The 26596-nt window shown below is 40.6% G+C and overlaps 1 protein-coding gene across 1 annotated transcript; it reads left to right on the top strand.

The window, feature by feature from the left end:
- NXPH2 (neurexophilin 2) lies at positions 1–25942 on the top strand. The gene is made up of 2 exons (XM_033164154.1): positions 1–290; positions 25196–25942. The coding sequence occupies exons 1-2, from the start codon at positions 231–233 to the stop codon at positions 25937–25939; spliced, it is 804 nt and encodes a 267-aa protein (XP_033020045.1). The 5' UTR covers positions 1–230; the 3' UTR covers positions 25940–25942.
- Positions 25943–26596: the final 654 nt, after the last annotated feature.

Raw genomic sequence — 26596 nt, 5'->3', positions numbered from 1 at the left:
GGGCTCTTCTTCTTCTTCTGTGCCCGTCCACTCTGACGGGCGCGCGCCTCTCGGCGAGCGCGTGTATGTCTGTCGTGTGGCAGTTTCTGGAGGCAGAAGAAGACGGCGACGAAGCAACCGCCGCCGCCGCGCCGCGCCGTGCTATGTCCCTGGACTCAGTCCTGCCCCCTAAAGTGGAGATGAGCCAGACCCGAGGAAAGGAGAGCATCTCTTAAGACTCCCGAGCCAGGATGGCGCACCTGCGGCAGCCCCTGCCTCTCCTGGTGGTGATGCACAGCTTCCTCCCGCTTGTAAGTCTCCCGCTTTGCCTGGGCGCAAACGGAGTGCGCTCTTTGCCTTCCTATTTCTGTGCAAGCTTTAGAAACGCTGGGATAAGTTCGTAATGAACCGGGGTGGCTTTAGCATGAGGTCTTTCCTTGCCCTTTTCCGTGTTTTCTCCCCTTCTCCATCTCTTCTCCCACCCACCCTTGTTCCTTTCTTTGGGGGGGGGGGGAGTGGACCATCCATCTCAGCGATGCCAGGGAATGAATGGGGCGCGCACCTGCCTCTGCCGCCAACATTTCGTGCGGCTCGATGGCGAGATCTCTCACTAGGTAGCCGCGCCTGGTGTGTCTTTGGTTTGCGAAGGAGGAGGGTGAGCGTTTCAATTCGATCGCTTGGGCTCGGATGCTTGGTGGAAACTTTTTCCTTTTCTAAGCAGCCAAAGAAACCTAACGAGCTCCTGGGCGCACCTTGCGTTTTTTTCCGACTGCTGTCGTTTCAACAGGGAATACGCAACTGTTCGCTTTCGGAGGGGAAAGAATTCGGTTGAGTTAGAACAGCCCAGTAAAGCCAAAGGAGGGATTGCTTAACAATATCGTCTTGTTTTTTCAGTTTTCAACTGGGATTCCCGAAAGGCCTGTGTCCAACATGTTGAATATTGTCGGCTTTGGACTAAGGTTTTCGGATCTTTCATTTATGTGCTCTTAGTGTAACCAAAGTAAGGCTGCCACTCTAAACACAGCTACGCAGGAGTAGGTGCCCCTGGACTCAGAGGGACTTTCCTCTGAGAAGACATGCCTAGGGTTGCACTGCAATAAGCACTTTGGAAATCTTGGGTAATTAAGAACTGGCTTTTTACAATCATCTCCATATCTGGTGCCTCCAGAGAAAGTTAGTTACACTGTTGCTTGCTACAGTTTTCTAATTTACAAGAAATCATGTGTCTGTTGAGCAGATTTGTTTTTTGGTAGCTCATATATTTGCAGGCTTTGTTTCCTCAATAGTAAGAATCTGAAGCGATGTTATTAAACAGGATGTTTTGCGATGTGACTATGAAGCAACTTTTTACTTAAAAGTCTTACATGCTTATTTAATACATCGATACACCACCATCACAAGACTAACAGATGTGTTATGGCACAATCTTTCGTGGACTAGAGTCCACTTTGGTTGATCCTAAGCAATTTGCATATAAGTTTATTTCAATTTATTAATACTTTGTTTTGTTTTATCTGAGAATATTTACCTGTAAATAAGAATCTTGTATTGTTGACAGCCACTCACTCTAACAATAAACTACTTATGCAATTATCTGGTGCTCATGCAGCTGGACCCTGTGCATGTTTGCCCTGGAGCAACTCTTTTCACTGGTACTTTATTTTCCTGTAACTGCATAGGATTGGAGCTTAAATTAATTTTCTTTGCTTTTCATAGTTTCAAAATTAGTTTTACATATCCAATAGAGATGTAAAAGTACAGTACTGGTGTCTATTCTCTTGTGGTATCTTATGGCTTTGGGGTGGACTACGGCTCAGTTGTAAATACCCTTTACTGTACTTAGTAGTAAACCCTGCAGAATATAATGGGAGTAAACTGAAGATTGCAGTCAGAAGCAAATGGCAAAAGCTGGTTTGCTGAAGTTGTAGAGAACTCCAAGTGAGACACTGCTACTAATCAGAGTATAGAGAATACAGTTGTAAATAGTTGTAACAAACTTACATGAATAACTTACTTGGGGAATTAAATATATGGAGTAACACAGCAAAAGGAGCAAAATCAAACAAAAATAGCATTGCAATCATATTTCATCATACTCCCTTTCAGGAAGATGTTAATTGTTTGCACACAACAGGATGCAAAGTTTTGTTTTTCTCCTCATGGCTGCATTCTGGCTGAAACTTTTGTGTGTGTGTGTGTGTGTGACTACAGTCAATAAGGGGATGTGTAATAAACCTTGAAGGGATTAGACAGCCTCCTTAAGAGCTGGATTCTAATATTACAGCATGAGTTGATTGATTAGTTTTTGAGGAAGCTTATGTCAAATTCTAATCCGGTTTTGGATTGTGCTTGTCTTGTAATGTTGTGGGGCTGTTTTCCTTTTTCCCTTTCCCCCTTTTTTTTTTTGGCTGTGGCACTTTATCATAGCAATGAAGTACGGAGCTGCAGCTCTGCGATAAGACACTCATATTTGCTTTCACACTGCTTTGCTTTTTTGAACAATAAAAGGCTGTTTATATTCTTAGAGCAGATTTTCCAGCTAAACACCACACAGGGGTTAGGGATGTGAATGGAAAGCAGTTAATGGATTACAAAGTTGCTGGTCAGGAAAGAGGTAAATTGAAATACCCCTACCCATTGTTATTTTTGTTTTATTTTAAATCAACCAGATAATCAAAGGAACTGATTAAAACTTCTGACGGACATCGGTTTTACTCCACATTTTATTGGATGATGTCAACTTTTTTGCTGTGGCTTTACAACAATTGCTTTGTGTTGATTACTTTAAAGAATCAAAAGCTGTTTCCTTGTAAGGGGAGGGAAACGCACACAAGGGAGTACCTGTTCGCAGCTGATAGACTAACAATTCCATGGGGAGCAGCTCATTTTCTATGCTTTTAGATAAATCTCCATCAGTGGTGTAATGAAACACTTTTATCATATAATTCTTAAGAGGGAAGTAGTCCTAAAGTTAAAAAATAATAATCCAAGTAACCCTGCAACCCTACACATTTTATTTATTTAGATTTCTATCACGATCCCCCTTCCCATAGAAGCCCTTGGGATGGGAGTAAGCCCTATGAGACTCAATAACATATGCTAATTACAAATACAAAGCTGTGCTTAACATTTTGTTGCTTACCATAGACACAGTATTACCATGTTGTCTACTATTTAGTTGTGCACATGGACTTTTAAAGGACCAGTGCCTTCCAGGTGTACAATTTGTAGAGTCACAGCCAGATGACATGGACAATCAAAGATAGACATGGAAAATATCCTTAAACAGTAACAATCATTTTTGCCAATGAGAGAAAGAAACATTTTTTTTAAAAAAAGGAACCAGAACTTCTTTTTTTATGTGGTGAAATTTACTGTAGAGTACAAAACTTTTAAAACACAAACATTAGGGGCGGTATCTTATGACAACTATAATGAATTGGCAAGTCTGTGCAGAGAAATTCAAAAGGCCTATTTAATTTTGTTGTACCCATTTTGATTCCTTGTATTTTAAGTTGAAGTTTTAGAAAATCATCCTCTTGTTAATGATTCAATGAGTTTTCCTTCACTGCAAATAAATTAGTCTCTCTGTTGTTGAAAAACATTTACTACAACTTATAGGATGTCCTTGTAGGTTATACCTATTCCCCCCCCCCCCCAAGGCTGCAGCCTCCGCAAACACTTACTTGGAAGGAAGCCCCATTGAACACAGTGTAGCTTACCTTTGTGTAGATATGTCTACAATTAAACGTTTAGTTATTAATTTTTGCCTACACTAAGGCTGCAGTCGTATATACACTTACCTGAGAGTGAGCCCAGTTAAATACAGTGGGACTTACTTTTGAGTTTGTTTATACACACATTGTTAGTAAATACAGGTTGTGTAGACAGTAAAAAGTGCTGTTGGTGGTAAAAAAAAAAATGCACATCATCCATTTCCCCTGCAAACTAGATAGTAGCTAATCAAAGATAATTAAAGTCACCATAATTCACCATTTGTTTAACATTATGGTAGTCAATATATGTAAAACAATATTGCTGTTCCCAGTCAATAATGCAGGTAATCTGGGTAGTTATTGGCTAAATAGTAAAAAGAAAAAAAAATGCTTTGTCCAGTATTAAGGTCACAGCATACCATTTCTTTAAATCCTATGTTAATGGCCATTCAGCTGTTTTGTTGCTACAAATTATTCAGTGTCATGTTAATAATTAGGTTAGAGGAGCCTTGCAATCTTAGGCACTAGCAGTAGAAAAGTGCCTTGTATAAGAGGATTTTACAGCCCATTCCCTAAGGCACTGATGTTAACACTGAATCAAGCCTATTTAACGGATTCCAGCAAACAAATCCTGGCATATTATTTTTGTGATATCTATTACAGTTTTCATTGGTGGTGCTTGCAAATAAAAAATAGAAAATAGAACTAAGCGAAAGGTGCCAAATATATATTTCAAAACAGTCTTTTAAGAATCGGCTCCCAAATGAACAAAATTTAAGGTTAAAAAAAACAACAACAGAAATTTAAATTAAAAATTGTATGGTGTCGCTGTCAAAACATAGCTACAGCGCTTTGCTGTTTTATACTCCATATTTTAAATCCATGCAAGAAATGAATCACAGCGCAGGCTTATAATACTGTAAAAGGGAAGTTCTCAGACTATGAACTGGTTCTGCAAATGGTGCTTTAAGCTTTGCATTGCCTATGGATACAGAAAAGGGTTTCAAAAGCACTTGATGATGTTTATAGCTAACAGAAGTGCTGGTGTATCTTTAATACTTATTTGTAACTTGATCAAATGTGCTGCTATTTTGTTAAAAAGTCTTTTCCAGGATATGAGGGAAGGGGTTTTCCTTAAATTCAAATGGTGAGACAAAACAAAAACAAAAAAAACCTCTTGCAATATTGTCTGGCAATAAAGTTTTCTGTTTTAACTTGTTAAGTATTGAGTTTGTTGCGTATCGAGGACCTCAATCCACCCCCCATTGACTTGACACAGGAGACAGATTTTTGGTTTGGGTTTTTGGCAAATAATTTAGGGCCACAACTTTATTTAAATACAAATTCGGTGAGTGGTTGCGTAGGCATTGGTTCAGACTACTGTCACACCGGGACAGAGGCTGGCCTAGAACCAGCGATTGGGAGAATGCGACTGAGGAGAGTTAAGGACGGGGGGGCAGCAACGCGTCCCTCTTCCTCAATGGTCCCGGGGACTCGGCTTATGGCCCTAACCCCTACCGGGGGCATCGGACAAAGCACAAGAGTCGCCGGATTCCTTTACCGGAATTCCCAGCATCAACATGATTCTGGATGGGCAGCGCCCAATCCAGCAATCCACACAGGAACCAATGCCTAACCGCCAACCTTACAAGTTGTGACAAGTTGCTACTGCAGTAGGCAAAACCAAAAGGCACAGCCAATCGGCCAGATGGACAAATTCCTACTGGGCCCCTGCTACAACGCAGACGACCCCATGACAGGCAGAGCAAAGTCAACGCAGAGGCCTAAGAAAAAAGGGTGGGCGGGACGGGTGATCAGCAGCCGAAGCCAAGAGAAGGAACGCCCTACGTGCTGAGGCTTAAATAGGACGCTAAGCTGTCCATCACAAGTTGCAACATTAACTTTTGCCCAGCAACTCCTAACTGACCATTAGCTACTAAGGCCGGCTACCGGCCCCACCCCCACAGGAAGGGAATGTGTCTTGCCAGGTCCCGATCGCAACACGTGCTCTTACTCATGGTAGAACCCGATTTGCTCTCTATTATTTATATTTAATTTGATATCTTTTGGTTAAAACTTATCTGTGTTTTAGCTTTTGGGTGGGTGTGGGTGTGTATTATAGAGATAGCTGCCTTGATGTTTTCTTTTTTAAAAATAGAATTATTTTTTCATTATAGATTAAGAATAAACTTCTTGATGTTTGAGGTGCTTCTCATACAAGCATGGACTATACAGTAAAACAAGTATTTTTTAAAAAGTAAATTAAGTGTCTTGCATAAAATAGTTTTTTTCCTATAGTCAACCAAAGTTGTTGTTGTTGTTTTAAGTGTGAGATTCATACTGCTCCCCTCCATCCTGGGATAACCTGCTTTAAATATGTGCAAAATCATGTCACAATGCTAGGCACCTTTGCGATGTACCATTTTTGGTAAAATGTTGAAGGTACGGGATGTGAAAATAGACCAGACTTCTACATAAAAACCCAGATTGTGGTTATCCACCTCCTGCTCCTCCCTCCTGAGCCCACGCCCATCTCCCTGTTACCACACGCAGCTCCTCTCCTCACAATTCACCTTTCACTATCATTCTACCCTGGTGTCCCAGATAACAAGAGAGAAACCAGGAGGGCAGAAGCCATCAGCATTGCACAGTGCTTTTCCCGCAGTGCTAGCAAACGTGATTCTCCATCTTGTATGCAAACATCGAAACATTTAAACAGGCTGCATTCTAGATACTGCACATAGAGCTTTTTTCTGTCATTCTTCCTTCAGGTTCTGGAATCTGAAGGAAGGAAAGAGAATACATTGTACAAAACACAGTCTCGTGTTAAAACAGGGTTGCTTTGTGTCTTACCTAAGCTGCCTTTGTGTCTTACCTAAGCAAGGAGATAGGAGCTCTAGAAAGACAGAGATCCCCCTTAAAAAAAAACAACAACCAACTAGAGTTGGACATTGGACTAGGCAAGGCTTATCAAATAATGATCCATTATTTAAAGCATGAATTTATTAGTACTGTACCAGAACAAAAAAGAGGGAGACATTACAAAAATAAAGGAATGGCAATAAGTGAGGGCAGTGACATTAAATTCAGGTCAGCTGTATTATTTATTACTAATAATGAACTATGTGGAAGGTGGCGATCAATGAGACCTTTCTCCCATGGGATATCTCCTCAACACCTTGAGGCAAAAAAAAAAAAAAAAAAAAAAGTTAGCTGCATTTTTGCCTTGCCCTTTATGACATGTCATTCCTCGTGGAAGTTTGAGCCGTATTTTAGCACAGGCACATAATAGGCAGTCAATTGACCGATGTCACAACCCTGCACAATGGACTATTTTTTTATTTGCTATTGCCACTTATGAACAAGTGGATCACTGTGAGTCTGGTTAAAAATGTGGAAGTAGATAGAGCAAAAACATTCCTATGATTTCCAAGATGAAGTAGTCAGTTAAAGTGATGCTAGAAGTCTACAGTATGAGGAGAGTCATACACTTTAAATGTATGGTGTGTACATAAGAACATAGTAAGAGGCTGCTGAATCAGGCCACTGGCCCATCCAGGCCAGCATCCTGTTCTCTCAATGGCTGACTAGATGCCTGTGAGAAAACTACAAGCAGGATTTGAGCACAAAAGCACTCTCCCCTCCTGTGGTTACAAGCAACCCTGGGCTGTTTAATATCTACATGAAAGTGTTCAATGGGGTTATCTGGAATTTTGGAGTCCATTGTCAGCAATATGCTGATGACACACAGCTCTACTTCTCCTTTACATCTGCAGGTATGGCAGTGGATGTGCTGGACCATTGTCTTGCCTTGGTAGTGGACTGGATGAAAGCCAACAAACTGAAGCTCAGTCTGGATAAGACTGAAGCACTGTTAGTTCCCTAGACTGGATGGATGGGAGATGGTCTGCTCTTGATGGAGTCACACTCCCTCTGAAGGAGCAGGTTCATAGTTTGGTGATACTGCTGGATCCTGGCTATCATTTGAGGCTCAGTAGCCTCAGTGTTGCAGAGTGTCTAGTTGCACCCCTATCTGGACAGGGATAGCCTAATTTCTGTTGTTTATTCTCTGGTAACCACTAGGTTAGAATACTGCAATGTATGCAGTGTTTTAGGACACTTGGAAAGCTGATTCTATAAATAATTTCCAGATTTGGAGAGAGATTAATCCTTTGAATCTTGTGCAATAGTTAGTTGTGAGAAGTACATTTTAGTTCATAAGTGCTTCAGTTCCTTATATCAGCCATTGCCTACTCTTTAAAGACTTTAGGCAGTTTGCAATCTGTATATAGTTTATTTAAAGCAGAAGTAAAATTGTTATTGAACATTTTCTTCCTACAGAGATTATTCTTCATTTTATTGGCTTATTTCATTATTGAAAGGAGGAATCTCAGATTCTATATAAAATGCTTGTTTTAAATCTTTATATTTTCCCTTATGATAAATTTATAGTCAGTTGTACTGATGTACTTTTACTGTAATTTTAGCATAAGGATGTTTTGTTTTGTTTTTGTTTATAAAAATGTGATTGTGTAACAAGAGGAATGTGCTAAATTGTATGTGTTTATCAGGATTGCTATGTTAATTGAGGTGGGATGGATTGAGTTGTCTATAATTCAGCAAAGGGACTTGATTTTTAATTGGAGTTAATAAAGCTGATTAATGCTCATGCATTTTTAAACATGTTTAAAAAATTTAAATGTAGCTATAGTGTTTAGTTTCTTTGTTGAAGGAGATCATGTGTAATACAGCATAAAATTTAACTAGACTTTTGAGGTGTGATATAAGCTCTCTCTCTGTTTATAGACAAAGTATAGTTAGTGTCACAGGAAATAATAATAATACTGGTAAAATAGCTACTGGTAAGGCTCTAGTGGTGACAGGAATTTTTATATCTGGGTATAACAGTGATAAATGTCTAAGCTCATATCACTGGAAGACAGTCAAGAACACAAACAAGAATTGATATGCAGCATTTATAACTGAATTAACATATATGAATTCCCCTCACTCTTAAAAGGCTTAGAATTTTACAGTTCCATAGGTGAGTGTAGCTCTAGGGACCCTACACCTAGATTGTGTTCAGACAAGAGCTATCAGAAAGGCTGAGGGGTTGACTATCCAATTCCTATGCCTGGAGAATATTATAGGGAAGCATGGGAGCTGCTTTCAGATACCTGAAAGGCTGTCACAAAGAAGATCAGGTGAACCTGTTCTCTGTTACTTCAGAAGACAAGACTAGAACTGATGTGCAGAGATGGTAAAGAAACTCATTTCAGCTAAACATTAGGAAAAACTTCATAAAGAATCTTCTGGTCCAACAGTTTGTTACCCTGGGACAGTAGAACTAAAGGAAAGCATGTTCTGGCTCCACCCACCAGTCAACAGCTTGAAGCTGTGTGTGCATACGTGAGCTATTTTGGGTATGTGTGTGTGCTATTATAACCTATTGTGTTGTTAGCCGCCTTGAGATTAATTCAGGTAGGGTATAAATCTTTAAAATAAGTAAGTAAATAATATGACACCACCCACATGCAAAATGTGTCAGCAGATCTGGGATGACTCCAAGGTTTGCATAAGTATGAAATTTGTTTAGGGGAAACCCCCTCCCAAAAAAAAACCCCACTCAGGACTGAGCGCGCTCATTAGGCATGACCAACAGTGGGAGGAGGAGGAGGAGGAGGAGGAGGAGGAGGAGGAGGAGGAGGAGGAGGAAAATAAAGAAGGGGAAGTGGAATAGAGTATCCTGTAAATGTATGACTGGCTAGAACCCTGATCAGGAGCACTCCATACTGCAACATTTTGTTTCAGGTCACACTTATAGTGGTACCTCGGGTTAAGAACTTAATTCATTCTGGAGGTCCGTTCTTAACCTGAAACTGTTCTTAACCTGAGGTACCACTTTAGCTAATGGGGCCTCCCGCTGCCGCCGCACAATTTCTGTTCTCATCATGAGGTAAAGTTCTTAACCCGAGGTACTACTTCTGGGTTAGCAGAGTCTGTAACCTGAAGTATCTTTAACCTGAAGCATTTGTAACCCGAGGTACCACTCTACTTTGTAGTTGGAGTTACCGTATTTTTCGCTCCATAGAACGCACCGGACCATAGGGCGCACCTCATTTTTAGAGGAGGAAACAAGGAAAAAAAATATTTTTCTGGTTTTCCTCCTCTAAAAGCCCCTTTTGTGTTTTGTTTTGTTTTTTGAGGATCAGCTAAAAGTTTTGCAGCTTTTTTGCAAAGGGAAAAGCCCTGGCTTTTTTGAGGATCAGCTAAAAGTTTTGCAGCTGTTTTTGCAAAGGCAAAAGGCTTTTTTTAGGATCAGCTAAAAGTTTTGCAGCTTTTTTTGCAAAGGGGGAAAAGCAAAGCTCCTTTTGCAAAGGGGGAAAAGCAAAGAGGAAAAGCCCCATTTTTATGAGGTTTAACTCACATTTCTGAAAAATCTTAAGGGAGTCTTTTCTACAGTTTCCAGACAGATAATCTAATCAGCCAGTCACATGTCGCTGGGGAAACAAACAACCTCCCTCTGCAGCACATTCAACAATGGAGGGCGGGGCTGAAAGGGAGCCGGGACTCTTATCTCTCTCCAGATCTCTTGCTGATCAGCTGCTGAGCGGGGTCCTTTCAACACTCCCCTTTCTCTTTGTAAAATAAAAAGCATGATCCTCTTTTGGCACCTGGGCAATTCAGCTCCAGGGACCACCATTCGCTCCATAAGACGCACAGGCATTTCCCCTTACTTTTCAGGAGGAAAAAAGTGCGTCTTATGGAGCAAAAAATACGGTACATACCTGTATGTCATGAGGCAGAGCTGCCAAGTTGCCCCTGATGTTGAGGGGGCCTGGCTTTCATTGTGTGTGAGAGAGACGTGACACTTGATCCAATGTTGTGTTGTCTGAAGGAGGCCAAGCATTCTGGAGGAGCTGGCCACTGAAGCTGCACCACGCTCGGCCTCCTCAGCCCCCTCAACATTTAGGGGGGCGAAAATGCCTCAGCTCCCTATAGTTGGTGTGCCAGAATCTCACTGTTGCCATCAGAACAGGTTTCTTTAAAACCTAGATGTTCACTGCTGTAGCTTGTTAGCATTTTAGCATACAAATAATTTTTTTCATTTCCTTCATTGCCCCAAGCCAGACAGCAAACCATCCTACACACAACATTTGATGAAGGCATGTGAAGAGCAGGTAGGCTCTTCTGCAGTAAGAACCACCTAGATGAATGTAAATATTGTTGAATTATATAAATACTAGCATTATACAACCTCTAGATCCTTTTAGAGCTGGGGTAACCAATGTGAGGCCCTCCACGTTGTTGGACTACAATTCCCACCAGCCCAAATCAGCATGCCCAGCATGCCCAGGGATGATGGGAGTTGTAGTCCAGAAACATCTGGAGAGCACTGTGTTGGCCTCCTCTGTTTTTGGACTATTGAAAAGTCCCAAGGCCCACAAGTGTAAGAGATTCGAATTTATGCTTCTCTATGGACTTATTGGAAGATCTAACTGCCAGTTACATCTTGCCCAGAGCACGCTGCCAAAATGTCACTACGTTTGTGTCCTTTTACTTCTAAAAATAATGTTGCTTGATCCATAAAATTGCACTCTAAAAGAACAGTCCTGTGCTGTTAGTCTTTGGCGTGCAAGTTATTTACCATAATACAGAAAGCCCCAGATATGCACATTTATGTGCTCCAAAACATTCTGGCTGACTTCTGAAATCATCTGAAGTGCTTGTGCATCCCCGTTAAAATGGTTACACAACTACCTAGCATATATTACGTTTTCCCACTTACTGTGTGACTTCTTGCTAGTTTTTAAGGACCCATGTTTTGACAGATGGTAGTTCTTCCCCAGTCTTGACATTCTGGTGCTTATTCAGGCAGAGGAGTCACAGCTGACAGAGAACGTTGCCCTCCCTCTAAACCAAAGTGCAATTACTATTTGTGCTGTGATATTCCAAGCCTAACAACTGCAAGCTCAGAAGTGAACCCTGTTCAGCTTGCAAGACCAACTTCTTCAGAATACTTTTGAATTCTAGTTTTTACTGCTGTGTTTTTTTGGAGTGGAATTTATTGTGTCAGGTTTCTCTTCGTGCTCAGGCAGTGTTTGCTATAATAGTTTTATAGCATAAGAAGTCTTTAGGATGCAGTCATGTGCATACGTACCTGGGAGTAAGTTCCACTGAGCTAAATGGGCCTGACTTCTGATGAGACATTTACAGGACTGGGTTGTTAACTTATTGTGTGTGCATAATTATATATATAGTGATAATAAATAGACAGGGAACTGAGCGAGAGCAGGATATAGCTACTTTATTCTCTCTACTTTTTATGCATCTGAGTTATATTACATTGAAATAAGAATTAACTTATTTGGTTTTATAAAAAAAAACCTATCACACATGAATGGGTTGTTTCTTTGAAATTTTTTTTAGATGAAATAAATTAAAGCTTTTGCTTTAGAGCATCTGGCGGCCTTAGAACCTAGTACATGTAATTACTACTGTTTATTAGGAAAAAAATTATGTAACTGTATGGTTGATTTACTCTGATGTGACTGGCTTAGCAACTTAATTGGACTATACAACAAACCAGAGCAAACTAGAAAAAAATTAATTAGCAGATTCATTTGAGGATGACTACAAGCCCTCTGTGTTACGCTTCACTTAACTGAAGGTGTACAATTGCAGGGTTCTGCAATGCGAATTCACACTGAAATCACCAGATTTGGGGAACTGCCAACACCAGATGAAATGGAAACCTAGGAATAAACAGCCAAGGTTGCAATCCTATAGATACTTACTTCAGACTTAATGGAACTCATTTCTGACTATATTTGTATAGCAGTACAGTCCTACCTTGGATCTAAAACGTCTTGGCTCCCGGACAATTGAAACCCGGAAGTGAGTGTCCCGGTTTTCTAATGATTTTCAGAAGCCAAACGTCCAGCGTGACTTCCGCGGCTTCTGATCGGCTGCAGGACACTTCTGCAGCCAATCAGAAGCCGCGCCTTGGTTTTCAAGCGGTTCTGGGAGTCGAACCAACTCCCGGAACACATTCTGTTCAAGAACCAAGGTACAAGTCTACACTGTAAACCATGTTAAGAGTTAAATGGAGAAAAATATGTTTATCAGTGGAATTAGTAAGTGAATCAAATAGGGTTAACAGTACCTTTACTTCCTTAGAAGAAAGAAGCTATCTTTAAAAGAGGGCACTCGTATCTCAATTGTTGTTCCATTAATGGCTTGATCATCACATTGTTTCAAACTCTGCCGCAAAGTCTCCACACCTTGAGTTGCAATAGGAATAGAAGCAGAATTTGTTTGGATTTGATATCCCGCTTTATCACTACCCGAAGGAGTCTCAAAGCGGCTAACATTCTCCTTTCCCTTCCTCCCCCACAACAAACACTCTGTGAGGTGAGTGGGGCTGAGTGACTTCAAAGAAGTGTGACTAGCCCAAGGTCACCCAGCAGCTGCATGTGGAGGAGCGGAGACGCGAACCCGGTTCCCCAGATTATAAGTCTACCGCTCTTAACCACTACACCACACTGGCTCTCTGGAGACATGGCTTCCCAGGTGAGGTAGAGCTGCTATTTTAGGTTCCTGGAAGGGAGAGTGGTGTGGTGGTTCAAATACACAAGCAGGAGATTGGCTCCACTGGTAGGCCTATGCTAGTGCACACCCCTGACCTCACCTCTCCCTGCCATTAAGCAACAGTGACCTACCATCTGGGAAGCTAGCATAGCAGCTCCACCCCACCTAGTGACCTGTTTCTGAAGGGAGAAAGATTTTGTTCAAATCCACCTTTTTAAGTGAATCAACCTAATTCACACTTCCTAGATTCATAAACAGATCAGGATTTTTTTAATTTTTTTTTGCACTTCTCTGAATGTTATGAAATGGGTCTCAGCTCAAAACACACACACATCAAAACACATTTTAACATGTGGGCAAAAGACATATTTAAAAAATAAACATTTTGCACTAAAATATGTATTTAAGTAAATATTTAATATTGAATTCCCATACATTTTCTGGTGAGGGTAGAGAATTGTAGATTAATGCAGAAATACTATTGGTTATGGAGGAGCACATGGATGGGAAATCTCCTGATCCGTCTATTTGTGAACATCCCAGACTGCATCGGGATGAACTTCGTAAAGCAATGTTGAATCTTGATCTTTCTGTAGCTGGAACATTGCAAATATTATAATATTGGAGCTTTGACAAGCATTGCTGACTTGCTGATCCAATCTACAGAGAAGCCAGTTCATGGTGACTCAAGGACAAGACTAGGTGTCATGTAATTCCTGAAATTTGGAGGGGAGAGATAACTAATTTGTTGTTGTTGTTCAGTCGTTCAGTCATGTCCGACTCTTCGTGACCCCATGGACCAGAGCACGCCAGGCACGCCTATCCTTCACTGCCTCTCGCAGTTTGGCCAAACTCATGTTAGTAGCTTTGAGAACACTGTCCAACCATCTCATCCTCTGTCGTCCCCTTCTCCTTGTGCCCTCCATCTTTCCCAACATCAGGGTCTTTTCCAGGGAGTCTTTCCTTCTCATGAGGTGGCCAAAGTACTGGAGCCTCAACTTCAGGATCTGCCCTTCCAGTGAGCACTCAGGGCTGATTTCTTTAAGAATGGATAGGTTTGATCTTCTTGCAGTCCATGGGACTCTCAAGAGTCTCCTCCAGCACCATAATTCAAAAGCATCAATTCTTCGGCGATCAGCCTTCTTTATGGTCCAGCTCTCACTTCCGTACATCACTTCCGTACATTACTAACGTACTTAACTAATTTACATGAGGCCAAAGTTCTGTGGTTGGAGCTTCCAACATAATTTTGCTTTTTAAAGAAATTTATTGGTAAAAGAAATAGGTTGGACAATATATATATACAGAAGCAAAAAGTGCAACAGCTAAAGCAAGCCTACGTTGCACCCAGTCAGGACTGTATTTCAGTATCCACTGGGATGTCATGGACACAGTGCTCTGCATGGTGTCAGCACTGTCAGCCCGCCTGTCATATCTGACATTGTCATTGACATGCCTGACCGAAAGGTTCCCTAGGTGCCACTTCTGCTACTTTTTGACTCTCTTGCCCATCTCACTTGGCACATAGAGCATTGGAGTGAATGGGTTCTCAGCACACCAATCATTTTTAAGCAATGTGTTATGAGATTGCCCCCCACCCATTTTTATTTTTACAAAGAAAATGAAATAACATATACCCTGTTTCAGTAATGATATTCATTGCATTTTAAAACAACTGCCCAACTTAAAACAGGCTTAATTAAAATGTGTATGGGAAATGAAGTGCACTTACTTCATGTATCCATAGCACCAGAAATGAAATTCAGTGATTTCTTTCCAACTACCATTTGTGCTTTGCAAACCAATTTGATCTGCATTCTAACAGAATCCAGGGAACCTAGAAGTAGTCTGGTACAACACCTTTGTCTTTTAGAGGTCTTCTGGGGCTTGTTATTTTAATCCTTGTGTAGACTGATTTATCACTTCAAGCATCTGTCAGCTGCGCTTTGTCTAGAAATTGATAGTGATAGTGTTGCTGATTTTTCAGGAGCAGCTGTTAAAGGTTCATTAGTTACACTCTCAAAGGGTGCAGATAACTGTAATATTTTCCTTTGTTAATTATCTCTTATGTGTTACAATAATAGAGGTTCTGGAATTCACTCAGCTTCCTGCCTACCAGAGCTATAAGGTATACCTTTAGCTTTAATTAAATAGTTCTAAACTCTTATTCCCTAGTTTAAAACATTAATTATTATACTGGAGTTGTCTCAAATTATTGGAAGTATTTAGTGAAGAAGGAGCAGAAAAGATATCAGACAACCCCATTTATTTATTTATTTATTTATTTATTTATTTATACACTTGTTCTGTACACATATAAAGCAAAGATTGAAATTATTATTATTTTACATGAGATGTGCACAGGAGGGGGGAGATGTAAATCTCCAGTAAAGAAGTGGTCTCAAACTAGAGTAATTGATATTTTAAATGCCTATTCCAGCAGAACTCTGGCAAACCCTGTAGGCTCTATGGGTAAAGGGCTCCCTCTGAACTTCAGTACTATAATGTCAGCTGACTCCCACAGACAAATCAGGATTCCCTAGGTCCTATAATACCTGAGCCTCCTTTGGCTAGGCAAGAGCTTAAGGTTCACTGACTCCTCTGGCCGTGCCACACTTTGACCCTCATTGTGTGCTTGCCCTGGAACCACCAGCCCATCTTAGACCGTGTCATCTACCTCTCTGACCCAACTGGCCCTAGCCCTGGATCCCGTGCCTCACATGAGTGAAATCTTTCCTCCTCCTCTGCCTTTGCTCGATAGCTCTAACCAATTTCCTCCCAGTCTGGAACCAAGCCAGACAGGGAATGTTTTTAAAACAAACAAACAAACACTGACACACAGCAAGGCAAAGAATTTGACTTCCCCTTTTTTGTTTTGTTTAGTTGTTTAGTTGTGTCCGACTCTTCATGACCCCATGGACCAGAGCATGCCAGGCACTCCCACTGCCTCTTGCAGTTTGGTCACTCATGTTGGTAGCTTCGAGAACACTGTGCAACCATCTCGTCCTCTGTCGTCCCCTTCTCCTTGTGCCCTCAAATCTTTCCCAACATCAGGGTCTTTCCCAGGGAGTCTTCTCTTCTGGTGGCCAAAGTATTGGAGCCTCAGCTTCAGGATCTGTCCTCCCAGTGAGCACTCAGGGCTGATTTCCTTAAGAATTGATAGGTTTGATCTTCTTGCAGTCCATGGGACTCTCAAGAGTCTCCTCCAGTACCATAATTCAAAAGCATAATTTTTTCGGCGATCAGTCTTCTTTATGGTCCAGCTCTCACTTTCATACATCACTACTGGGAAAACTTTAACTATACAGACTTTGGTCGGCAAGGTGATGTCTCTGCTTTTTAAGATGCTGTCTAGGTATGTCATGGCTTTTCTCCCAAGAAGCAGGTGTCTTTTAATTTCGTGACTGCTGTCACCATCTGCAGTGATCATGGAGCCCAAGAAAGTAAAATCTTCCCCTGCACATGCAAAAAAAATTGGGACTGTCACATATTGTTTGGATCTAAGAAAAAATGTACTCTGTTGCTGTCTTTTCTTATCAGCCAGTATTGGATGTGGCAGCACGCCCCTTGAAAAAAAGATAGGGGTTGGAGTTTCTTCTGGACCTTACCTTAAAAACACAAGAATAGATCCCTGCTGGATCAGGACAAGTGCCCATCTCATCCTGCACTCTGTTCTCGCAGTTGCTAGCCAGATTCCCATGAAAAGCCTGCAAAGCAGAACTTGAGCACAGTAGCATACTTCCTGTTTGCAATTCCCAGCAACTACCTTCAATGGTGGAGGTGAATCAGGAGGACCACCCAAACTGGGCGCCCCTTGCTGCCTTTTGTGGAAGTGAATTCTTTAATTTAGTTATGCACTGAGTGAAGAAGTTTTGGGATTTTTAAAAAATCTGTCCTAAACTTAGACATACAAATGCAAAGCACCCATTTCAGTATTTTGAACAGGTGAGTTATTACCTTTTTCTGCAAAGGAACATGTCTCCCAAATGAAGTATATCTGCAGAACTTTGTAGACAGCCAAGAGAAGAAGCTGCATACTACAATTAGCATCACACAGCCAGAGTAGGACATGACTGGACCTGATGGTCAGGGGGTCCCTTTACCTTTTTATGCTAATAAAATATATACCCTATTGTAACCTTTGGATTGTTTCTAAGGAGCCAACACCACCACCAAGTTTGAGTTTCTTTAAGCAGATGGAACTGGTGGGAGCTGGTAGGATAGAGGGGTGCTGATACCTTATTTGAAACTCATAAATGTTCTATTTTAACTCTCTGTAGCAACACATTGACCAAAGCGTTTAAGTTATCAACAGGGTCCTTTTTGATCAGTAGTGTTACCTGTTGTTTAGCCAGATGGTCAGGATTTATGAACCTCTCAAAGTCTTGAAGGAGATGCAAGGACAGTTTGTTCAGACTTTCTGCTTTTTAAAATTTTTAAAGGGTTTGTTGTGCATAAAGGAAAACGAGGTGGCATTTTCGTAAGAGGACAGTTTATTAAGATCACACTGACTTTTGTTACTGTATCTCTCCCACTGCCTACCCCCCTGACTCTTCCTGATATATTCACTTGGGGTGCAAATGCTTGACTCTTAAAAGCACATTTCCTAAATCTCTTTCAAGACTGTCTCTGAGCACAGTGGAGCCTCCTGGGGACTGGAACATCTGTGAACTTTTCTGCAGTTGGGAGTATATCAGCACTATAGCTTGTTCAACCAGCAGAGCTAACCAACAGATAATTACAGTTTGAAATTAGTATTTTAATGAACTGATTTTAGCAAAGGTAAAATGAAATCTCCCAGGCATTTATAAAAAAAGTATGCAGGAGGGGAGAATCATTAAACTCTTAAAGTTCAGCAGATGGGTGGTCAGCAGGTGCTGGTTGAAAATGAGTGCTAACTGTGCTTGTTTCAATCAGCAACCCACAAAAAACTAATTTGGGTGCTGTCCAGAGAGGTGTTGGAGCATCTGCATGTGCATTGTAATTTCTTGGGGAAATGGGAATCATTTATGCTTCTTGGGGAGCAAGTATTTAAATGGTAAATTGAAAATGTTCTCTAACATGCAGTCAACTAAGGGTTGATGCACATCAAAAATGATGTTCCCATTTTTGGGGAACACAGGTATAATAATCCTCGATCACCATTTTTACCTATAGAGCAGAGCTGAGGAACCTCTGGCCCTCCAAATATTGCAGAACTACAGTTCCCATAATCCCTGACAATTGACTGTGTTGATTAGGGCTGACGGACGCCGTAACAGCTGGAGGGCACAGGTTCTCCAACCCTGCTGTAGAAGAATGAAGCAGATGCCCTGGTAATGTAAAGATAGGAAGCAGCAGCTGGGGAGCCCCTTTCCTGAATTGCATTGCATTTTTATCGCATCTGCCATACTAGGAGTTCAGGGCAACATATAAGAGCAAGCTCTCCCCCAGTTTCCATGCACATAAATCTACTATGTATATTTGCTTGCATTTAGCTGGGAGGTGACTAATCTTTGGCCGTTGCTGGACTATTTATTTATTTCATAAAGTTTATATACCCCTCGATTGCAAACAAACAAACCTCAAAGTGGTTCTACAGCTCATATTATCGCTGACCATTGCCATGCTGGCTAGGGCTGATGGGAGTTCAGACCACAAGTTAGCTACCCCTTGATTTAAGTTTTTTTTAAAAAAAACAACCCTGAAAATAGATTCCCCAACTAAAACTTTCAATTGTGCTTTTGCTGCTCATGCATGCACACATAGTTATGACACTATTTAGCCAGGTGGCTGCAATATTAAGTAGAGAATCTAGAATGTGGAGACGGCAAGCAGGTGGACGATTACTGCTGGAAATAATAATAAATAATAATAATAATAATAATAATAATAATAATAATAATAATAATAATAATAATTTTTTATTTCTACCCTGCCCATCCGGCTGGGTTTCCCCACCAACTCTGGGCAGCTTTCAACAGAACATTAAAAACAGAATAAAACTTCAAACATTAAAAACTTCCCTAAAGAGGGCTGCCTTCAGATGTCTTCTAAAAGTCTGGTAGTTGTTTTTCTCTTTGACATCTGGTGGGAGGGCATTCCACAGGGCGGGTGCCAGTACCGAGAAGGCCCTCTGCCTGGTTCCCTGTAACTTGGCTTCTCGCAGTGAGGGAACTGCCAGAAGGCCCTCAGCACTGGACCTCAATGTCTGAACAGAACGATGGGGGGGATAGAGGCCCAGGTATACTGGGCCAAGGCTGTTTAGGACTTTAAAGGTCAGCACCAACACTTTAAATTGTGCTCGGAAACGTACTGGGAGCCAATGTAGGTCTTTCAAGACCTAAAGGTCTTTGCATACAGGGCTGCACTACCGAAACACCTTGTTCATGCCTGCTGTGTCTTGGCAAATGTGCCCCCAAAGAAACCACTATCATCGGCTGGAAAGCCCTGATAGTGGAAGACATGTAAAGCAACTAATCAGAGGTCCAGCATTCCTTCAGGAGCCCAGACAGTTTCAGACCACTGTACTGTACGAATTTCCTTCCTAAGTGAGGCTCTTTGTGCCTCACAGTTAGTTGATTCCATGAAGTGGCATTGCGCCTCCAGCTCATGATAAACACACACACACAGCTTTATTGTGGTCCATAAACCCAAAATACACAGTACAACAATAGTATATATCAACAGTTGTTAAGATCAGCCTTGCTAGCCAACAGAGGAGCTTTAACCTATACATACTAATTTCTGATAATGATAAATTGTCTGTTCCAAAAACAAGATGGCAGCAGTTACTGCTGCTTTCTTACCCAACATATTACTGTAGCATGAGTTGCTAGTTCATCACTTAACTATTTAGAATGTGGAGATGTGAACTTAATATTTTTCCTATGTTTTCAGCTTTTTCCATTTTATCTGTTAGCCACCTTGAGTCTCAGTCTGGGGAGAAGGTGGGATATAAACGAATAAATATAATAACAACAACAAAATAAGATTGTTCAAGCAATGCTAGATAACAGGGACAAAACTACAACTGAGTTAAAATGGATGCAGTTGGATATGAACCATGCTCAGGCAAGACCAATTAGTTTCAAAGGTTCTACTCTTAAGTATGATTTAGTTGGATATCGCTCTTTGCAAGGCAAAGAGCTTCCTTGCTGAATGTGGCAAGTTTCCCCCCTCTGTCAATTGGAACAAGTTTTGGGTGGTATTTTCTAAAAAGTTTTTTAAAAAGAAAAAAGTTAAACCTTTGGGCAAGCCAAGCAAAGTTTGCAATTATCTCCCTTCTCCCTTTGTTGAGTTTTGTTCCAGGCTTGTATTAGTATTTATCAGCACTAGCAGCTTTTCAGAAAATGATATATTACACGGGAAAATATTAATATCTTCAATTAGTATTCTGATATATAGTTCACTTCTGTCATTCCTCATCTACTTTCTGTCATTTTCCTATTATGCTTCTCTGACAATTCCCTAAAGATTCAGAAGAGATATGGCTTTGGGGGAAGTTGCACCACTAATCATTGATAGCCGTGTTTTGTGCGGCTGGATCTGCTTTCCAGTTTTGTCAGCAGAGACGTTGGTGTGCTTGTACCTCTACAGGGAGGATAGTTCTTTATAAGATTCATTTACAAGCAGAAAATTTAATGGGCTGCAAGATTTGATCATGAGAGGGTTTTTTTTTAAAAAAAAAATCATCATCATCATTATTTCCTGCTGAAGCAGCTTGTCATTTTAGTTAACTACAGGAGACAGGACAGAATTGTTAAAGCAATCCAATTATATATGTTATTGAACAAGGGAATTCTGGCCACTTTTCATTAGCATAGTAAAACTGTAATAACAGAAGGTGCTTTACCAGTTGCCGGGTGGGAAACAGAATTTGTACATTCCTAATGTGATAGCAACTCGAGCTGATCTCCCATTCCACCCCAGAACTGTTTGTGAAAGCCTGTTTTCCACTCAACCCTATGATATACTACTGGGGACTGGGGACAGACAGGGGATCAGACATTGTTTGGCCTTCAATTGCTTTCTTTGTAAGCTGCATCTTTGCTGATCTGACTCAATGGATGGCTACACAAATGATATTTTAAAACTGCAAACACAGAAATTCACTCTTCAATTATTCTATGAAGGGGGGGAGGGATAGGTACAGTCACATTTAAAAAGATCCAAGTGTAAAGATGAAATCCACAGTTAACATTGGACTACAATGTGGATACTCAAAAACCCCCAAACAAGTCTCCAAATACAGTGTGGGAGGAACCATTCTGCAGTGGAAGATGGTGATGGGGGGGGGGTTGTTTCAGTTTGCATTTAATGGCAAACCTATCTCATTCACCCCTTCTGAAACAATATGCAAACCAAGGGCAGGATCCAGCTAATGAGTCCTGCTAGCGGGACTTAACTCTGTTCCTATTCTGTAAAACATATTAACTGTTCTGCTGCATAAGACTGAATACAGTGGTACCTCGGTTTACGAACGATTTACAAACTCCGCAAAACTAGAAATAGTGTCCAGTTTGAGAGCTTTACCTTGGTCTAAGAACAGAATCCGAACAGTGGAAGGACACTGGTGGTGGGAGGCCTCATTAGGGAAAGCGTGCCTCGGTTTAAGAACGGTTTTGGTTTAAGAATGGACTTCTGGAATGGATTAAGTTCGTAAACCAAGGTACCACTGTACTGCAGTTTCAAGACAGGGATAAGGGATTAGCATCACAAAAGTTCCACGTGAAGGGCAGTTTTGGAGCCGCCACTCACAGCTCCTTATGCAGCAGCCCATTTCCTCCTTCCTCATAGCACCAATGCAAATGTAACAGGAGCAAAAGGCTTTAGCAACAGGGGGTGGGGGAATTAGGGGGTTATTCAGAGGCATAGGAAGGTCAGGTGGTACCCGGTGTGGAAAATTTCTTGACAACCCCCCCTCCCGTGATCCCCCCCCCCCCGCAAAAATGGTTTTACGTTATTTCAGATTTTCTTACAAAGGAATAATAACAAGTAATAATAATATAAAACTTTTATTTATATCCCGCCCTCCCCGGCCGAAGTCGGGCTCAGGGTGGCTAACATCAGATACATAACATTGGTATAAAATCAAACAATAATTAAATCACCTCCTAAAAACATCTCAAAATCAAATTAAAGTCTAATTAGATGGCTTTCCACAGGGTTAGGGTTGGGAACAGTTAAGTACTCCACTGAACTGAAATTTCAGCCTTCACGACATAGGAAAACAGCCAAGTAAACAGCTATTTTGGTGGAGGAGGGTCAAGATATTAACCGATATGCATGAAATTTCATATATAGCTATATAAGACCTTTGGAGCAGGCATTTTTTTTTTATAAAAAAAAGGTTTTTTATGAACTGCCCTAGTAGGGCAGTAATTGTTCCTTGATAATTTGTCACCCCCTCCATTATGGAACATGCGGTGGTCCGCCCCCTACACCCCTCCTTGCTACGCCCCTGGGGGTATTAGAACTGTAGGTTAGTACCACCAGCATAGGTACAAAATACATTCCAGAAAATGAATATGGTATGGATTTTCAGTATAGTGTAGCTAATAAGTACATGCTACTTAAATCCTTAATGCCTTACAGCAATCACATATGCTGCTACAAAGCCTATCACAGCCTTTGCCTTTAGGAAAAGCACATTTAATTATCAGTAAGGTCCTGGCTCTGCTTATTATGTTGAATTATTAGTCTGTTATAATTTTCTTACAATAGGAGGATTGTAATGGAATACAATGGTATCAGTTTAGGATTGCATTATTATTATTATTTTAGTGTAATTGACAACAGTTGGAGACTCCATTATTCTTGCCAGGTTTGAGTGTAAGATGCTGAAAACTTGTATGATACTGCACAAATCTAATGTGCATGCACTTGCAGAATTGGTAAGCTTTGTCAAGTCATGAATTATGTAAACGTTGACTTTGTTCTAGCATCCAAGTTAGTTTGTATTGTTAAAGCAATATATTCAGCAAAAAAATAATAATAATAAAAGGAAAGGAAAGAAGTCTAGACCATGGAGTAGTTAACCAATTTGAGGCTGCATAAGAGATTTTCCTTTTGTTGTGATTTAAATGGTTTCTTTACAGCTCTTTCTTAACATTAATGCCTGAGATCCTATTTAAACCACTACCTGGGCCCTTCTGCGTGTGAAGGCATGTGCCCTGCCACTAAGGAATAGCCATTTCCAGGGAATATATTGTTGCTCGCCACCAGTATCTCCATGAGCGGTGCGAGATTCCAGGGGTGCACCAGGGTCTATGGAGACGATTAGCCAGAGCTCAGGGTGGGGGGCATGTTCAATTCCTGGATTCTTCATGTAGGATAGGGGTAAATCTGTGTCAGAAACCCTGGAGGGCCACTGCCTTTCATTGTAGACAATACCAAGCTAGATGAACAGGTGATTGCCTTAGTATAAGGCAGATGAAAACCTTTAACTAGGATATAAGCCTGATATCCACATAACAGAGAAAGCAATGAATGTTCCGTGAAAGCTTCTGCCCCATATCTTGGAGAACATTAGGGTTAATCTCTCCCTGCACCATTAATTTAGTATTAAGAAAATGCAATATTTGTTGTTGTTGTTACTCATGATTGTTGCACTGTTGTATTTGTGCAACTGTTATAATTATGCTTTATGTATGTTGCTGAACATTTTAAATGCTTTTTTTTAAAAAAGGCCTAGATCTTGTATAATGTATTTTACATTGTAATGTAGCCAAAGCAAATTCCGAGTATATTGAAAAATGTACTTGGCCAATAAATTATTATTCTATTCTATCTCACACACCATTTGAGAAGATGTTTGTACTTTACATTGTGGGATTTTGTTGACCACAATAACTTATGGACAACTATTTTGTTTTACTGGAAAGGAGGAGGTCTAAGTAAAGACATGTTTTGCTTTAAATGCAAATAGTGTCATGCTTACTAACTTCTATCAGATATTTAATTTGGATTGCTTTGTTGGGGTACATTTGCTGGTGGGGGGTTAAGTAGAAGGATATAGACTTCATAGGTCACACATTTGATTTGTATTAAAAGTATATTTTCTAAAATACAGAAATAAATATCTTATAATGCTAAACCATTATCACAAAATGAGTTTTCTGCCCAAGGTCCAGTATGTATCAGTTTCTATTTTAAGCAAATACAATCTTCTTTAAAAAAAGAGAGAGAGAATTAAATATGATTTTTCAAACTGATTTATATTAAGAGGAAGATTAGCAAAGAACTGCAATGCACTTTCCGCATAAAACTGGTATTTAAGAATAAGATTTTAATCTTTTTATATTGATGTATGAATACTTCAAAAAGGTTACTGCTCATTAACTACTTGCAACCTAGTTATTAACTAATTTTATTTTACCATTCATTTAAGTACAGTACTTAGAATGTAGTGTGTTGTTGTTTTAAAAAATACACATTTCTCTGTGGCTCCTTATAGATAAAAAGGGAGGGGAATGACCAAAAGAATCCTTTGCTCTACTGAAACCATTTCTGTGAGAGAAAAGGATGCTGGTAGTGATTATTTTGAGGACCAGAGAGATGGGCATAAGCATCTAGGAAACCTCTCATTAATAGTAACTGAGGATGGCAGGAGAAAGATTGGGCTACGGCATTGGAGAATTTAGGAGGTTCAGAATCTTGCCCAACAGAGGAGTCTCCACTCTCTCTTCAGATGCAGTCAGGTGTGATCACCACTCATTCAGGCACATCTAAAAGGGCAGAGCATGTATCTAGAGCCTAGCAGAACTGAGCCCAGTTAACAAAACAGTCACTCAGTATTACAATACAGATATAAGCTGTTTTGAGTGTTTTTACAGTACAGTCAGGGCAAGAATCTTTTAACTTAATTTAATATCACATGTTAGTTTTTAATATTTATCTTCTTCCCCCCTCTCTCTCTTTTGAAACAGATCTTTTGTGATGCTAAGCAGATCATCCATGCCACAGACTTACTAAACTGGGAAGACAAAGATCCTGCAGACACACTAGTTGATAATGTAGTCAATTCGAGGATCATCAACCCTTTACGCCTCTTTGTTAAGCCATCCCGAGCACTGAAACATGGACAGATGTCATATTCAGACAGCATAGACAACTTTTGGGATTGGTTATCCAACATCACTGAGGTTCAGGAATCTCTTGCACGAACTAAACGCAGACCAATTGTAAAAACTGGGAAATTCAAGAAAATGTTTGGGTGGGGTGACTTCCATTCTAACATCAAAACTGTGAAGCTGAATCTTCTCATAACAGGGAAAATTGTTGACCATGGCAATGGAACCTTCAGTGTTTATTTCCGGCACAATTCCACAGGCCTCGGAAATGTTTCTGTGAGCTTGGTGCCACCTTCCAAGGTGGTGGAGTTTGAATCCTCACCACAGTCAACGCTAGAGACCAAGGAGTCCAAGTCTTTCAACTGTCGAATTGAATACGAGAAAACGGATAGAGCTAAGAAAACTGCATTGTGTAATTTTGACCCTTCGAAGATCTGCTACCAAGAGCAGACACAAAGCCATGTGTCCTGGCTGTGTTCTAAACCATTTAAAGTCATCTGTATTTACATTGCTTTTTACAGCGTTGATTACAAACTGGTGCAAAAAGTCTGTCCTGATTACAACTACCACAGTGAAACACCGTATTTGTCATCTGGATGATACAACCCACCCCCACCCCCCATTGACTGATAAATCAGTGTATTGATAAGCTGTCTAAAATTCCACTTTAAGCTTCTTTTGGACAGGGCTTCCTAATCAGGTTATAGCAACAAAAATCTCTCCCAAGAGAAAATAATCCTCTCTCGATGGGCTGGTTCACCTGTGCATGTTCTTCACTTGATGGCTACAACATCAAGTGGCAGTTTGCATGTGTCAGTGAACACCCTCAAAGATCAAACACCATAAATGGCACTTTCATAGCACTTGGAAGTCTTTCAGTGAAATCAATTCACCATTTCTGCTGCAAGTTCAACATAATGTCTAAGCAAGTGATGTTCATGAATATGTGAACTGGCCCCTAAGTCTAAGCTGTTGCCACACATATTTAGGCATTCAGATACCAAAACGTCATTTCTAAAAATGAATAATGATTTGTTATTGTGTCTGTTCCCATCAGTTGTAGAGGAAATACCAGACACTACCACTATATGGACAAGCAGAAACAACAGGCCCCCATGCAAGCAATGTACACATTATCTGTCTTCTCTAGGAGTTGCTGCAACAGCAGATTAATATTTAGAATTTGATTGGTGTTAGAGGAAAGTCGTAACACTACTGCCAATAAACACGTCAGGGTAAATATTTAGATTCAAGTAG

Source organism: Lacerta agilis, chromosome 1, assembly GCF_009819535.1.
Source record: "Lacerta agilis isolate rLacAgi1 chromosome 1, rLacAgi1.pri, whole genome shotgun sequence".
Taxonomy (NCBI): domain Eukaryota; kingdom Metazoa; phylum Chordata; class Lepidosauria; order Squamata; family Lacertidae; genus Lacerta; species Lacerta agilis.
The sequence above is the reverse complement of the archived record's forward strand: the minus strand, read 5'-3'. Positions and strand labels throughout refer to the sequence as shown.

What these genes read in the sequence shown, in the direction of transcription:
- NXPH2 (XM_033164154.1), top strand. Translation starts at nt 231, where the DNA reads ATGGCGCACCTGCGGCAGCCCCTGCCTCTCCTGGTGGTGATGCACAGC. An exon ending in TGCACAGCTTCCTCCCGCTT is followed by an intron (nt 291 to 25,195) that starts GTAAGTCTCCCG and finishes CTTTTGAAACAG; the next exon opens with ATCTTTTGTGATGCTAAGCA.